This window comes from Molothrus aeneus, chromosome 6 (assembly GCF_037042795.1).
Source record: "Molothrus aeneus isolate 106 chromosome 6, BPBGC_Maene_1.0, whole genome shotgun sequence".
Taxonomy (NCBI): domain Eukaryota; kingdom Metazoa; phylum Chordata; class Aves; order Passeriformes; family Icteridae; genus Molothrus; species Molothrus aeneus.
The window spans coordinates 30,416,572-30,430,589 of record NC_089651.1 but is presented as its reverse complement, the minus strand read 5'-3'; the positions used below and the strand labels follow the sequence as shown (position 1 = coordinate 30,430,589).

The following is a 14,018-nucleotide window of genomic DNA, read 5'->3' as shown; positions in this document are numbered from 1 at the left end:
TTTCTAAATAGCCTGTTTCACAGATCATGTTTTCAGGCAGCAGAAAATAAAACTTTCTCATGGAACTGTTTGTTAATTTGTAAAAGGAAAGCTATGAAATAAGACATATTTCTGTTTGTTTACTACTTCAATTAATAAAAAGTCTAATAGTGGGATAGGTTGGGGGGGGCGTGGGTGTGAATTAAGGGAGAAATACTGAATGGATAACTTAAGTCAAATTTGAGATGCCCTGTGATCAAGTGGAGCTAAAAATACTGAGAAAACACAAGTCCAAGAGGATGAACTAAGCAATAAATATTTTGTACTTGGCCAGTAAAAAGGAGTGGAAAGTTTAACATGAAATGAAACTGGCAAACCAAAAAATTGAATATTTGATTTCATGTTGAAGTGTTTATAGAACCTTTCGATGAGGAACTTTGATAAAATTTTATGATGCACAACTATTTTAGTTTTACTTGCATTACATTTTAAAGTGAAAAAAGTCACTGAAAATTTGTCAAGTAGCTTTTTCCCAATTTTAATTTGAAAGATATCAAATGGGTATTAATGAGTTATATTTGCTACTAAGAACAATTCCTTTGCATCATTCTCATGGAATAACACACTGTTTCTAATTACACTGTTATAACATGCAACATATTTTATACATTTTATATTTAGATTATGTAATTAATGTAATTTACTTACTCCCTAGTTAGTAGCTTTTGACAAATAAGGACAAGTGAGTACTCTGAGCTGGCTGGTTATAAGAGATGTCTGTAGCACAGTGATGAGTACAAGCCAACACGCTCTTCCTCTCAGCATGGTTTATTAGCTGTGGCTCAGTGCCACTCTCACTGTGGTACAGAGTTGGCTGTGATCTCATGTGGGATGCTGGTATAGCTCCCTGGAAATAAAAAATAGATCCAGGGTTTTGGTTGGTTTTTTTTCTTCCTTTATCTCCTACGTTTAATAGTTCGGTTGTTAATAAAAGCTGAGAATTCTGCCAGTAAGAGGTAGTAAACATTTTAAAAAACAAGTAGCAAGCTTGCATTATGATGCATCATTCAAGTATCTGTCACTAACAATTGTTGAGAGTTAGGGTTATTATTTTAATTTATTGTAAAATCAGAAGACTTCTAGGCCTTATACTTCTTTTAATGCGGTTTAATGCAAAACTGTGTCACGGATTGAATTGCTCTGTGAAAGAGAATTCTCCAATAATATGAAAGCTCTTCCTGAAATAGTTCTGTATTATAGGTACTTCCTCAGTGGATTTTAGAAGGTGGAAAGACCGGGGGGAAGGAAATGCTGAGAAAACTTTTGTTCTGTGTTTTGCTCGTGTATGGATCAGTGCAGTTCTGAGGATGAAACTGAGCTGGGGCAAGAGCAGAAATGCCAATAATGCTACAATACAGTTATTAATTTATCAATGTAAACTCAAAGAGAAATTTTAAAATCTAAGTGTGGAATTTTTTTGTTGTAATGGCATATGTGGAACAAGTGGAGTCACTGTGCTTGACTGTAAAGATCAGCTGAACTGTGAGCTAATCAATAGATGTGACAGAAAAGTAACCTTGGAATGGACATGTTTAGGTATTAGGTACTCAATTTTTACTTTCTTTTATTTGTAAAAGGCTTCTCCTACATTTTATTTATTCATTAAAATGGTTTTGAATTCGGTGTGAGTGGATTTCGGACAAATTATTACATAAGACTTGCAAAGGTGAAGCAGTGAGGGAATGCTTCTACTGTGTATTTACTTTTCCTTAAGTAAGATGAAAGAGGATATTCTGCTTTTCATACTAAAACATCTTCAGAGCATGAAAAGTCTATTTTTTTTGAAAAAGCCATTTATTACAATTATTGTCTGATTTATGAAGCCATCTAAATGTGCACTGGGTAATCATGTTTCTCAGCTCTGAAGAACACTGCTGAATTTGTAGAAGCAGGCCTTCTTAGCAGCTTAAGGTATAGAGGCACTGCAGCAATGAAATGTATCTTGACACTTATCTAGGGTAACATTATGCATCAGTGAGCATTTAAAGTCAGGTGATGTGGCTGGAGGAAATAGGAGCTCAAGCACTGACTGCTGTTGTGGAGGGATAGCATCACTATTTGTCCTGACATGTTTGGATGAAAATATAGCTGACAATATAGTTTATGTTAAAATAACCTAGTAAAATCTACCCATGATATTCTGCTGGAGGGAGAGGAGGGGGAATATTTATAAGATAAAAAATCTGGAGGTTTTTTTAAGTTTGTAAATGGTCTTTGTTCCACCAGCTTTCTAGATCTACCTTTTATGTTTTAAATACAAGAGATTCTTCCATTGCTTGACCTGATGGCACCACCCACCTACCTCTAAGTTCTTTGATTACAAAGGCAATTCTAAAATAGAACAAAACTTAGTAAAGTAATTATAGTATGGCATTGCCAGCATAATATGATCTTGCAGTTTAACCAGAGGTTAAGGTCCTAAAATATATTGTACTGGCATTATCTGTAAGGGTTTTTCTATCAGTTCTTTAAATGTTCTTTCTTAATGCAATGCTGCAGTTTAGCTCGGTTCCTAAGTTTGGGTATCACTTAAACTTATTTCAGTATAGATTGGGATTATTTCTGGGCTTGTGTAACTAGCTTTTTTGGTTATTACTGTTACTGTCTAAAGGGTGAGGGTGTTTATTGCTAGTTCTGGAAGGAAAAGGCAGGTTTCATGATAATAATTGCTTGTTTGGAGTAAAGTAGTAAATTGTGATTGGGCAAGAAACATTGCAGTTTCTTACAGTGGTTTATTCATAAAGCCCAGTTATCATAAAGCCCAAATCTCCTGTATTTGGTTTTTATATCATTATCCCCGAGAGTTGTGCATGCGCTGTGCTGTCCTCGCTCCCAGTTTGCCATAACCATCTTTGATTTCCTTTCTGCACCAGGGCTCAGTGAGTATACTGTGGGAGGTGTTAGCCATTTTTTGGTTTTTGCCCATTGCATTTTGTCATTTGCCCATTGCTAGTCAGGAATTCAGCGTTAATTAATATAACATGGTTCTTTGCGTATAGTCTAAGCAAAATCCACGGTGCTTCACCTTTTCCAATGTGATTCTATGATCACAGTTTACATAGTCGCTGTTTCAGATGCCTAGGAACACATCTAAGCTCTGTGTGGTACTTGCTGGTAGAACTGCAGTCAAGCATTTTTCAAGACTCCTCTCCAAATACATGAAGTTGATTTGAGAAAAGACCAACACAAACATTCTGGCAAATGAAAGATCCCTACTTTAATTTTTTGATTTTAAACATCTGTGGGGTTATAATTTCCCAATACACTGATAAGTGGCAGAGACTTCTAGACTAAATCTCTGCTTTGGATAAGATATCCACCTCCTGTTACTTTTGCTATATTTATCTAGACAAATTTACCCGGCCTTCCTGACATGGAATGCCAGTGCTAAAGAAAATTACTTATTTTACAGGAATGTAAGCTCCAGGATTCACCTTATCTGTTTTCACTCCTGTGTTGGGGCAGAAACTGACCAAGAGATAAATCTCTGCCTTATCCATGTTCTTCAGCTCGGGAATTGCTGGAGGCATGTTGAAGTTATGGGGCACGTTATGGTCACTGTCACCCACAGGATGTGATAGTAAGGGCTGTGGTGTACTCAGTAACCTTGCAGCCTCCTCCTAAAGTCATATTTATAGGGGGAGCAAGAAGAAGAGAGAAGGGCTTTGGAAGATGGAACCAGAGGGGATTTTTCTATCTTATTTTTGCTTTTAAGAGAACATTGTACAGAATAGATGGAAGGAGAACATAGCTGTTAGGGACTTACAAGGTAAATTAAAGCTGCAAGTAAGGAGGTGTGAATAGTTACATTTTGCCAATGGATTATGCTTGTGCGAGCTATTTAAACATTAAAAGTAGAAATTATTTCTGGGACCTGAATGGAACAAAATGCATAAATGCGTTTAATCAAAGCCTTCTTAAGTTGTCCAAGATCCACATGTCCCCAGCCTCCCATGTTTCTGAATAATGAAAGAGTCAGGTTGTAGTATGTTGTGGCATGAATAGCAGAGACAATAGATCAAATGGTTTTTTAATTAATCTAGAAACTTTTTGTTGACATGTAAATGATTAGATGCAAAGAAAAAGGGAGTGACAACTACAAAAAGCAAAAATTAGTTCTAAAAACCCACAGCTAATATATGAATAACAAAGAAGTGCTTTTCAGTTTCTTGAGTTTGAACTATACAGCTATTTTATAAGCAACTGTAGAATATGGATGATGATGATGTCAAAAGTAACTGTAAGTTATCTGGAATGGAGATAACTGTGTGAGACATGCAATAAAATCTCACTTGCAGCATTGTCAGTAATACTATTTGTCTATAGAAAGTTCCTTCTAGGTATGAAGACAGATAGATCAAATGTGGTCTTGTTTTATTCCTGTGACTCCATTCTGTGGCTAAACTGATTTTTCTTTTTCCCATTCCCATTCCCAGCACAGAGCATACACTAAGAAACTCCCCTTGAGTCAGATTACTATTTTAAACAGAATTTCATTCACTCATTTAGGCCACATAGGGCAATATATGTGTATATATATGTGAGCACAATAATGTATGAAGAAAAAAGAAAACCAGCAAATTTTACTTTTGAATTTAACTGTCTGGAGAAATACAGATGTAACAAGACTGCCACTGGTTGTATGCTGGATCATACTCATACTTAACATCTCTCTGAAATGTGGTGGAGCAAAGTAAGGTGTTAGAGCTTCCAGAGGGGGAAGTGTTGTGTGAACAAGTTTATTAGCCTTTCTGGATGCTGCTTGTCTCTGAGACTCCTCTCTCATTCTTGTCATTTCAGTATTGTAGGATTAAGGTTTTTTTTAAAAAACAAGTTATTTAAAAGTTCTGATGGTTGTCCATAAGCCCTGTGATTTAAATTGTAAAGAAAAAATTTGGTCTAGACTCTGGAACGATTAGACCATTCCCACATATTCTCCACATTTTATTCTTTTCAAGTTTTAATCATTCTGGTCTCACCTTCAATTCTTACTGATTTTTTTGGAATGAAGATATTTTCTGGATGTCTTTTTGCCTAATCATAGAAAATACTGTCATTGCACTTTTCAGCCTGTGGTCTGCAATTCATTCCAGCCTGTTCATCAAGTGTTCCTCTCTTGCTGGTCCCATTTCCTGGTTTTACGTATCTCAAACTTCCTCTTTTTAAAATAAATACTTAATTTTTTTAACCTTGGCATAAAGTGACACATGGAGACAGACATGTGGAGCACCTCTAACCAGGCTTCACAAGCATGTTCAATGCTTGACTGTCTAAAAATGGAAGAGAAAAAATGCACTAAAGTTACTGGAAAAAAATTATAATATTGTAGTGGAATGTGAGCAGCATATAAATAAAAAAAGCCTGAGGAGTTTGTGGGGAAATGCCATATTTTTAAAATTCATTTCTTGTTGGGTAAATCCATAGGGGAGGTGGACAATGTTAATTTCCACAAAAATTAACTTTATGGTTTCTACTAGTTGTGGGTCAACTTATTATCGAGGAAGGATCTTCTTCATATTTGATTCAAATGGTCTCCCTTTTACATTTGGGTGGGAGAAAATAGAGCTCAACTGCAATGACAGGAGTGTCAGCAAAAATTGCTTTATCTTCCTGCATGGGTTTCTACAAACTGCTATGGTAATTTACCAGTGAAATCTTTCATTTCCAGGCAGATCATTGCAATCCTTATCAGATCACCTAAATCCTTTAATTTGCAGTGCCTTCCAAGGTAGGCAAAAGGTCACTCTCCAGTACCCAAAATTTTTGCTTTCAGTTGAGGTAGGTGAGGATTTTCTGACAGGCAATTGCCAGCAATATATATGCAAATGCTCTGTATCTCTCTTAGGTATCTACTTGCTGGAAAAAAAAATGCAAATACATACTTTGCCCTACAATGGTATTTCCTACAGGACAAAGTAAGATCAACATATATTATTGTCTTGGCATTTACTATAAATATCTCTTTTTATACAGTGTTTTAGAGTCCTCAGTCTACTGACTAAATCCCAACATGGATATTAAATATATTTTTCTTTGTCTAAATGGTGAGAATTTTACTGCTTTTGTGATAATGATTTTTGTCTGCTTCTGCATATTTTTTCTCTCAGGAAATTTCAAATCTTGCTCATGTTGTTTAATGAGCTGGCTGGTCAAGCATCTGATGCCCCGGTGGGAACTTTCAAAGTCACTGAGCACATTTTTACTTAATCTAGCTGACATTTCTGTCTGTTTGATTTAATGTATGATTTCCATATTTAGATCACCAATCAGATGGAGCATAGTACAATCATCCCTTTGCACTATAAACACGCATACATCCTGCATGGAAGTGGGCTCTTTTGCTGTTGGTCCACATGACAAGAGTGGTTTTAGATTCTGCTGGCATTTGGGAAGACTTTATAAGTCAGTTTTAATTATAAGTAAAATTTTGAATCTCTAATGAAAATCCTAAGTGCAGAATTAGTCTTCAGTACATTATTCTCAGACCGTTTCAGTTGCTATAATCTGGTCGAAATAGCCTATTACAAATGATGAAGTATTTATTTACTAGTTAAATGCTAAAATCTTTTTTAAAAGTCTGATGTTATAAATATCTATATTGTTTATACTTAATTTCATTTTATTCAAAAGTATTAAAATATTTGCTATTTGCATGCTTCAAATTCTTGCCATGAAGCATGTAAGTATTGATGATAGGACTTTTGAGCAATTAATAATTAATTTGTTGAGTAAAAATCAAAACTTAAATAGTTTTTGCTTCTCATGGAAGCTCGGCAGTCCTCCTGATTTTGCACAGAATGCCCCTCCCCATGCTGAGATTAAAAAAAAAAAAAAAAATTGCACCACTGAAAAGTATGTATTCTGAGTGTATTCCCAGTATTCTAAGTGTTCTCTTCATCCAATTTGTTTTGGGTGATCGTGCTGCGAGCCCAAAACTTTTTGGTGACAGTACCTTCCCGCTCCCCTGGTGTGTTTTTATTAGGCAGTAATCAAGCTGATGAACATTTTCAAGAGGAGGAGCCCATCTGTGGATGTGTCTCAGGCTGGCAGCAGGGTTACCCCAAGCTGCCATACAAGGCTGTGCCCCATGTGCTGAGGTAAAGCAAAGTTCCCCCCTCGAAAACTGCATTAAGCTCTGAACTCACGTGGGCCTGAATAGCTGCACAGAGTGTGTGCTCTCCAGGCCCTGTAGCTACACAGGGTGTGTATTTTAGACTCATGCACTTGATAACAGCTCCAACTTTCCTCCCCAAAATTAAATCAAGTCAGATTAGTTCTGCTAGAAGGGAAGAGTGGCTCCTGGTCCTCTGATTGCCAAATGACCTACATATGACCTCATCACTAATTTCTGGCATATGTTGAGGACAAAGATTCTTGTTCTATTCTTTTCCAATATTAGACTGTTGAGGTGATAATATTTTCCTGCCGTAAGTGTCTGAAAAAATAGCCTCTTCTGACTTAGTCTTGCTTTTCCTGTACTAAAATTTAAAAAAAGGAAAAAAACAAAGCAACAAACCAACTTGGAAGGGTGGACGAGAAAAATAATATGGCTTTCCTCCTTAAAAATAATATTTTCATGTTGTTTATTGCTTTTCTTGGGGAAAAAAAAGCCTGAAAGCCACAGAAAATGTGGTATACTTGTTACCCTTAAAAAAATTATATGGTAGGGAATAAAAACTTTTGGGTTAATGCCTTCCCCCCTCTTTTTTTTTGTGTGGGCAAGGAATCTTTGGGATGTGGTGAGGCAGAGGGAGAATCCTGTAAAGTGATGTCTTAATCTCAGAGCTGTTGTTCATGAGAGACATGAACTGACAGAGGGCATGTCTGCAATAATTTGATTTCTTTGATGTTTTTCTGTACAGCATGTTGAAGTTAGCCAAAGACTGGGGGAGGAGGGAAGTAAGTTTTCAAGGATCTAATTATTGAATCCATTCAAATAGTAATAGTAATAATAATAAAAATAATAATATTCCCAAAAGAAACAATAAACCTGGGGTGGCTCTTCATGGCATAGTTTAATACCTTTGAGTAAGTGAAGCTGTCATGAGGATGCTCTCTGGGAGCTGTTTTGCACGGTTCCTTGCTGGCGAGCAGCCAGCGCCAGGAGCTGCAGCCCAGCTTGCTGTAGCTGCCAGTGTTCTGTTGTGTAGGAAGGAGCCCAGAATAGCAGCCTTCTTACTACCTCCCTCAGGGTGCTTTAACAATTTCTCAAAGGTCAGTAGAAACTAGTTATCAATTAAAGGAGCGCTCTCTCTCTGCTTTTAATGTATCTTGCAGGTAGTGGAGAAAAAAAGCTTTCAAATGCTTTCAAATCCTGCTACCTCTGTCCTTGGAGTACTTTGTGAGGATGTGAGGATCCAAGGCCAGTTGATTTGTTGATATCATAGGGGTCAACATCAAGGTAGTCCAGATAAGCAGGCTAAGAATGCTGACTTGGTCAGTTTGCTCTGGCAGGAGAAGTGTTGTAGGAAGTATCCATCCAGTAGCCTGTGATGAAATGAGCACGCCTGTAGAGTTAGAAATAGCCAGTCATTTGATCCCCTCCCAAGAACAGGCTCTCTTGAATAATCTGCTTAGTTTATGAATCACTCAAAAAACCAGAATATCCTGATGGCAGGTAACAAACATGTTTGTGAGATGGTTCTGGGAAAAAAATGCCAAGTGGAGAATTTTGAGTTTTGCTTTCATTAAAAGATGAAGGAGAGTTTCTTTGGGAGGCTTAGTGACAACTTGATATTGTTTAGACAGTGATCTATCTGAAGAAAGATTAATGTTAATTAAAGTGGCATTGGAGAAATTCAGCAGATGACAGCAGCCAAGCTGGTTACAAGCTATTTTTAGAAAATTTACTTCATTGCATTTGGTATGACTCATTTATTAAGTTAACAGATGAATCAATAGCTCAGCTTCTTATAGCAGTCCCTTGATGTGGAACTGTAGATAAAGATTGTGTTCATACCTTTGGTCAGAATTCAAATTATAAAAGCTGACCCATATGGATTCAGTCCAAGTGCACATGTGTCTTGCACAAAATGGAATAATACTCCAGTATTATTGTGCAATAATACTCCACTGAGACCCTCCCAGCATGGATATATAGAGGGGCACAGGGGAAAATCAGCCAGAAGTCCAACTTGCGCTATCTGGGATGAAACACAAATAGCAAACAGGTCAACTTGTTAAAATATTGTAACAGAGTAAATTTATTAATGTAACAATGTAAATGTATTTCTCTTTTAGTTTTGTCATGAGTTTACTTTTTATTTGAGCTGTAGTTCATGGTTTCTTGTCTCCATTTGAGCACAGTTCCTCCTGGTTTTCAACTTCCCTTAACTTGGATGTAGTTTTCTCTCTTTTCGCATGTTCAGCTTTAATTTGTGAAATAGTAAAGCATCCATCTGTTGCAATACAACTGTGTTGGCCTTGGTTCAGTTTATTTCCTGTATTTTGCTAATTTTTTAGGTTGCTATAGAAACCTTGTTGTTCTCCTGAATCCTTTTTGTGAACTTTCACAAGCCCAGTCTGGAAAGATAAACCACTACATTTCTATTGGTTTTAAAACCTCTGATAAAATAATTATATTTATTATTTCCTGATTATTTTTATGGAATTTCTATCTTATCTTTTCTGATCCTTGCCTCAAACACCTTCACCAGTTTAGCCCAGTGTAAGAGATAGTTTTTCATTATTATTGTGTCAGCTCTTATTTCTACATCTAGGAATAATTTCATTTCTCTTTTGTAAAGATATTGGAGAATTGGGCTCTCTGTATTACATTCAAGGTATGATACAGAGTTGATAAGATTAATGTCTGTCAAAGTTTGAATACAAATTCTGGTATGTTTGAGGTTATCTCTCACAAATACAAGTGAAACATTAAAGGTAACTAGTATTTAAAATAATTTCACTGTTAAATAGCATGTCTTGTTATAGTGTGAAAATACTGCAGTTTGGGAGAGAAAGACTTTGCACATGAGGTTTCTCTGGGTGAAGCTTAGGACCATATTTTCAGTGTACTGGAAGTAACTGGCTGGTATTTAGCTTTATTCCTGGTTGGGTGTGTATTATCAGAGAGAAAATGCCATTTCTATTGGAGGATGCTGGATGCTGAGTTGTTCAAATGGAGAGCAGTGTAATAAAATCTGTTAAAAAAGTAAAATATGTGAAAGATGAAGAGTGACTCTGCACAAAATTTGCATCCCTATCTGAATTCAGACAGAGATCAGAATGTGATCTGAATTCTGGCCATTCTAATGTGTTCATTGCTCCATTATATTTTAGCATTCAAAGTCCATTGTAGTCAGTGTATACTCACTCAGGCTAGCTGATCCTTTGCTCTTCTGATCACAGTTACTTCTTGAAAATGTGATTAAGAATTAATTCTTAATTGTGATTAAGAATGGTACTGTAAACTATTCTAAAAAAGAAACCTGAAGAGGAAGGTTTTTCACAACAAAGTGAAAAAATATGCCATGTGCAAGCCCTCTGTCATGGTCTCTGTATCATCCTATAGCTGAAATCTCCTGTTTATCATTGTCTGGTCTCCTTTCAGATGTCAGTAATCAAATCAAGGAATTGCAAAATGACAAGCAAGCTTCCAGACAGGCCACGATTGATGGTTACACTTAAATGTAATTCAGAGAAACACTTGAAATAGAAATTTTTCCCCAAGCTGGACATATCCATTATTGCATTGATTTTTGATTTACCTTGATTTTGCTGGTTTTTCTTAGCAATCACCACAGTGGTTTTGATTTTCTCTGTTACTTGTGTGTGCGATGTTGTCCAGTCCCTTACACTTCAGACTTAACTGACTGCTGGAGATTTTTAATAATGATGTGACTATGTTAGCTGCATCCCCCCAGTGTGTGAGATGCCTTTAAACTTCTGTGAAACTCGCAGACAAACTTTATATACAGAGTGAAATGTCTTTTTTATGTCTTTCACCAATTAAATCTGGTACTGTAATCTGCTGTGTTGAATCTCTTTCAGAAGTTATAAGATAGATTTCAGTCAAATGGTCTGAAATTAAGAAAGTATAGACTTCCCTAAAAACTTCATTTCAAATCTGAGACATTGATAAAATTGTATATTAATGTTCTCTGATTCTCTTTCAGCTTCAAATTTGTTTATGTTTGTAGACTGGATTTTAAAGATAAAGGTGTCAGTGTAGGATTGTAAATGGACAATTTAAGAGATATGTGAGCTGGAGCTATCAGTGAGAGGTTGTTTATTTAAACAGTAACAGAATTTTTAATGTGTCTTTCTCTTTCAAAAATGTGGAATTGTGTTAGCTGACATTTTACATTTTAAGAGTGGTACAATTTGAGCTGCAACTTGGCAGATTCAGAGTTTGTTAAACTTTTAACACAAAACTTTGCAGAACTATTTGCGTAGTGATGCTAATTAATGGTATGAGTCAGATGAGTTTACTGAGTAGATTTTTTTTTTTCTGATATTCCAAGAAAGTTCTAAATAGTTGTGCCAAGGGTGGCAAATAAAGGAATGTGCCAGGGGAAATTCCATGTTGCTGGAGTGCTGGCAGTACAGGTTCTGTATTCTCCTTCCGCTAGGAGGTAGAAAGTCAGTGATTTTTGGGGTACTTCACAGTGCAGCCAGGAATGGATCTCAAAGAAGCACATAAAAGTCTCTTTCTTATGGACATCATTCCAGTAGCTGTGGGACTGGTCAGGTGCAATGTCACCGTGCCACCTGAGCCACTGCTTGTCACGGTTTGATGGAGCAATCCTTCGTTGTGATGCTAAAGCCAATTTATTGTAGCTATCCCTAGAATCACCAGTTGAACCAACGTCATGAAAAATAAAAGTTCATGTTTGTACTTGCACTGGCAAAAAAAGTTTCAGTTTTCTCCAACTTTATCCTCAATTAATGAATGGCAGCAATGGAAGTTGGAGAGGAAATGGGAGAGAGCAATTGCTACACTCTTTGTCCATGATGAATTTGGATGTAGCCCTGCCTCTACCTTGGAAATCACAGCTGATGTTACCTGGAGCAGTGATGGACTTCAGACTTTTCCTATGCACAACTTCATCCTCTGTGTAAAACCTTCAAACAGTTCATTTACAGGAGAAGTGTGGAAAGGCAGGACTTCCGTGGAAAATCTTAATGTGTTTTCTGTGTTAGTCTCCTCTTCTCTTTTTCTCTTGACTAAACAATATTTATAATATTTTCAAGATATAAGAAAATACATCTGTGTAGAAATGCTGACAATTAGAAAAATTCCAATAAGAGGGAGGTAATTCAAATGCACATTTGATAGGTGTCTACTGGTTTACAAAAAATAGTTTCTTATGTAACTTCTATTTTTGTAGGATCCAGAAAATGAATAGTATTGCTGTGTAGAGCCAGCAGGAGGTCATTAGTGCACTTATATTTTTAGGTCTGAATTGTCACCATCGATGAGACTGCTTCATGAAATAAAAGAAGCCATGTCTGCGTGTCTCTGGGCAAAATGTAATATTAGCCACCATTTATAGTACATGCTATTCATACATCTTCAGTATATGAGCTGTTCTTTACCAGGATTTTTGCAGGATTTCAAAAAGTAATTTCAGTGAGTTTCATGTAGGACAAAACACTCTATTTTTTCTGTGTCAATGCCAGATATTACTCATCACCCAATTTTATGACCAGTCATTAACTGCAGACATTTTTTCAAACATGGAGGCTATAGAGTCTGTGTGATTTGTGATGTCTGTACATACACATTTAATTTAAAAAATTCAATTTCCAGAATGGTATTTTGATGCATTTCAGACTGTGTAGCAGCATAGTGAAATAGCACAAAGTGCATCAGTCTTCAAACACTTAAACTCATCCATGTGCCTCAGACAATCAACAAGAAATCATAGAATATGATGATTGCCATTAATATATAAAATACCAGCCTGATGATGATAATTTTGCTTGGCTGACTTAATTGTTAAGGTGATAGATACCTTGTTTCTAGTATTTATGTTAATCACATGCGGATTTTTTGTTGGATAAAGAAAGGAGGGTTTTTGCTTTTGATTTGGGACTTACTAGGTTTTACCTCTAAATTGGTAGAAGGAATGTTATGTTTTGGAACAAGTCATAAGACTTTTAACATACTATATTTTCTGTTACTGATTTTGAGAAATTTTTTTTCCTGATTTCAGGTTGGGTGGGACTATATCTGCATACAAGATAGTGCCAGACGAAATAGAAGAAATCAAGGTACAGTATTACTGCTTTTCAACACTGATTTTCTTTCCTTGAAAAATTACAGAAATGTTACATTAAAAAGCCACGTTATTCCTTGCTTTGAAGTGTGTCATAGGAGAGAGAGGAAAGTGTCATAAGGAAAATTATTAGATCCATATTTATGCATCTAAAATAGAATTTTAGTTATTTTTACAAATACAGTTTACCTTCAGCTTAAGCTGACTTCAGCAGGATTTGTTTGATGCCAGAAACCTGTGTAATTCAACCTATTTCTGTTTTGCTACCTGAAGACAGATGGAGGACTATGATGAACACTGAGTTATAGTTTCATAAAAAATATATATATAGTGTCCTTCTGCTTTTGAGATCTAAAGCACATCCATATTTTTCAATATTGTCTGTCTTATGAAGGGGATAGTATGAAGTAAAAAAATTGTTATAAGCAAAAAAATTGTTATAAATAAACTGGTTTTTGAGTAGTGATAGCAATAAATACTGAAGTTTGCTTTCAAAGTAATGTGCATTGTAACAAAACTCACTTTAGCCAAGTCCACTCCTGAAATGTGCTTCAGCAATTTGTGTCAGTTTTGTTTTTCAGTGGAATGAAAGATGGGTACTGGGGGAATTTGGCCTGTACCTGATAGCACAGTTTGTGTAGCTGATTCCTCATTTGGTTGTTAGTAGGTCAGTCTCACATATTGCTTGCTCATTGTGATTGCTTAACCCACTGTACTGTTTCACATACTTGTTTTCAGCTGTGCAAAGAGAATTAA

The 14,018-nt window shown here is 36.1% G+C and overlaps 1 protein-coding gene across 21 annotated transcripts in view; it reads left to right on the top strand.

The window, feature by feature from the left end:
* GPHN (gephyrin) overlaps positions 1-14,018 on the top strand; it is a 271,026-nt gene that overhangs the window by 98,370 nt on the left and 158,638 nt on the right. For all 21 annotated transcript variants that reach the window (XM_066551468.1, XM_066551466.1, XM_066551464.1 and 18 more), the window contains exon 3: positions 13,200-13,257. In XM_066551468.1, the coding sequence (XP_066407565.1) occupies positions 13,200-13,257 (58 nt within the window). The remainder of the gene's footprint in view (positions 1-13,199; positions 13,258-14,018) is intronic.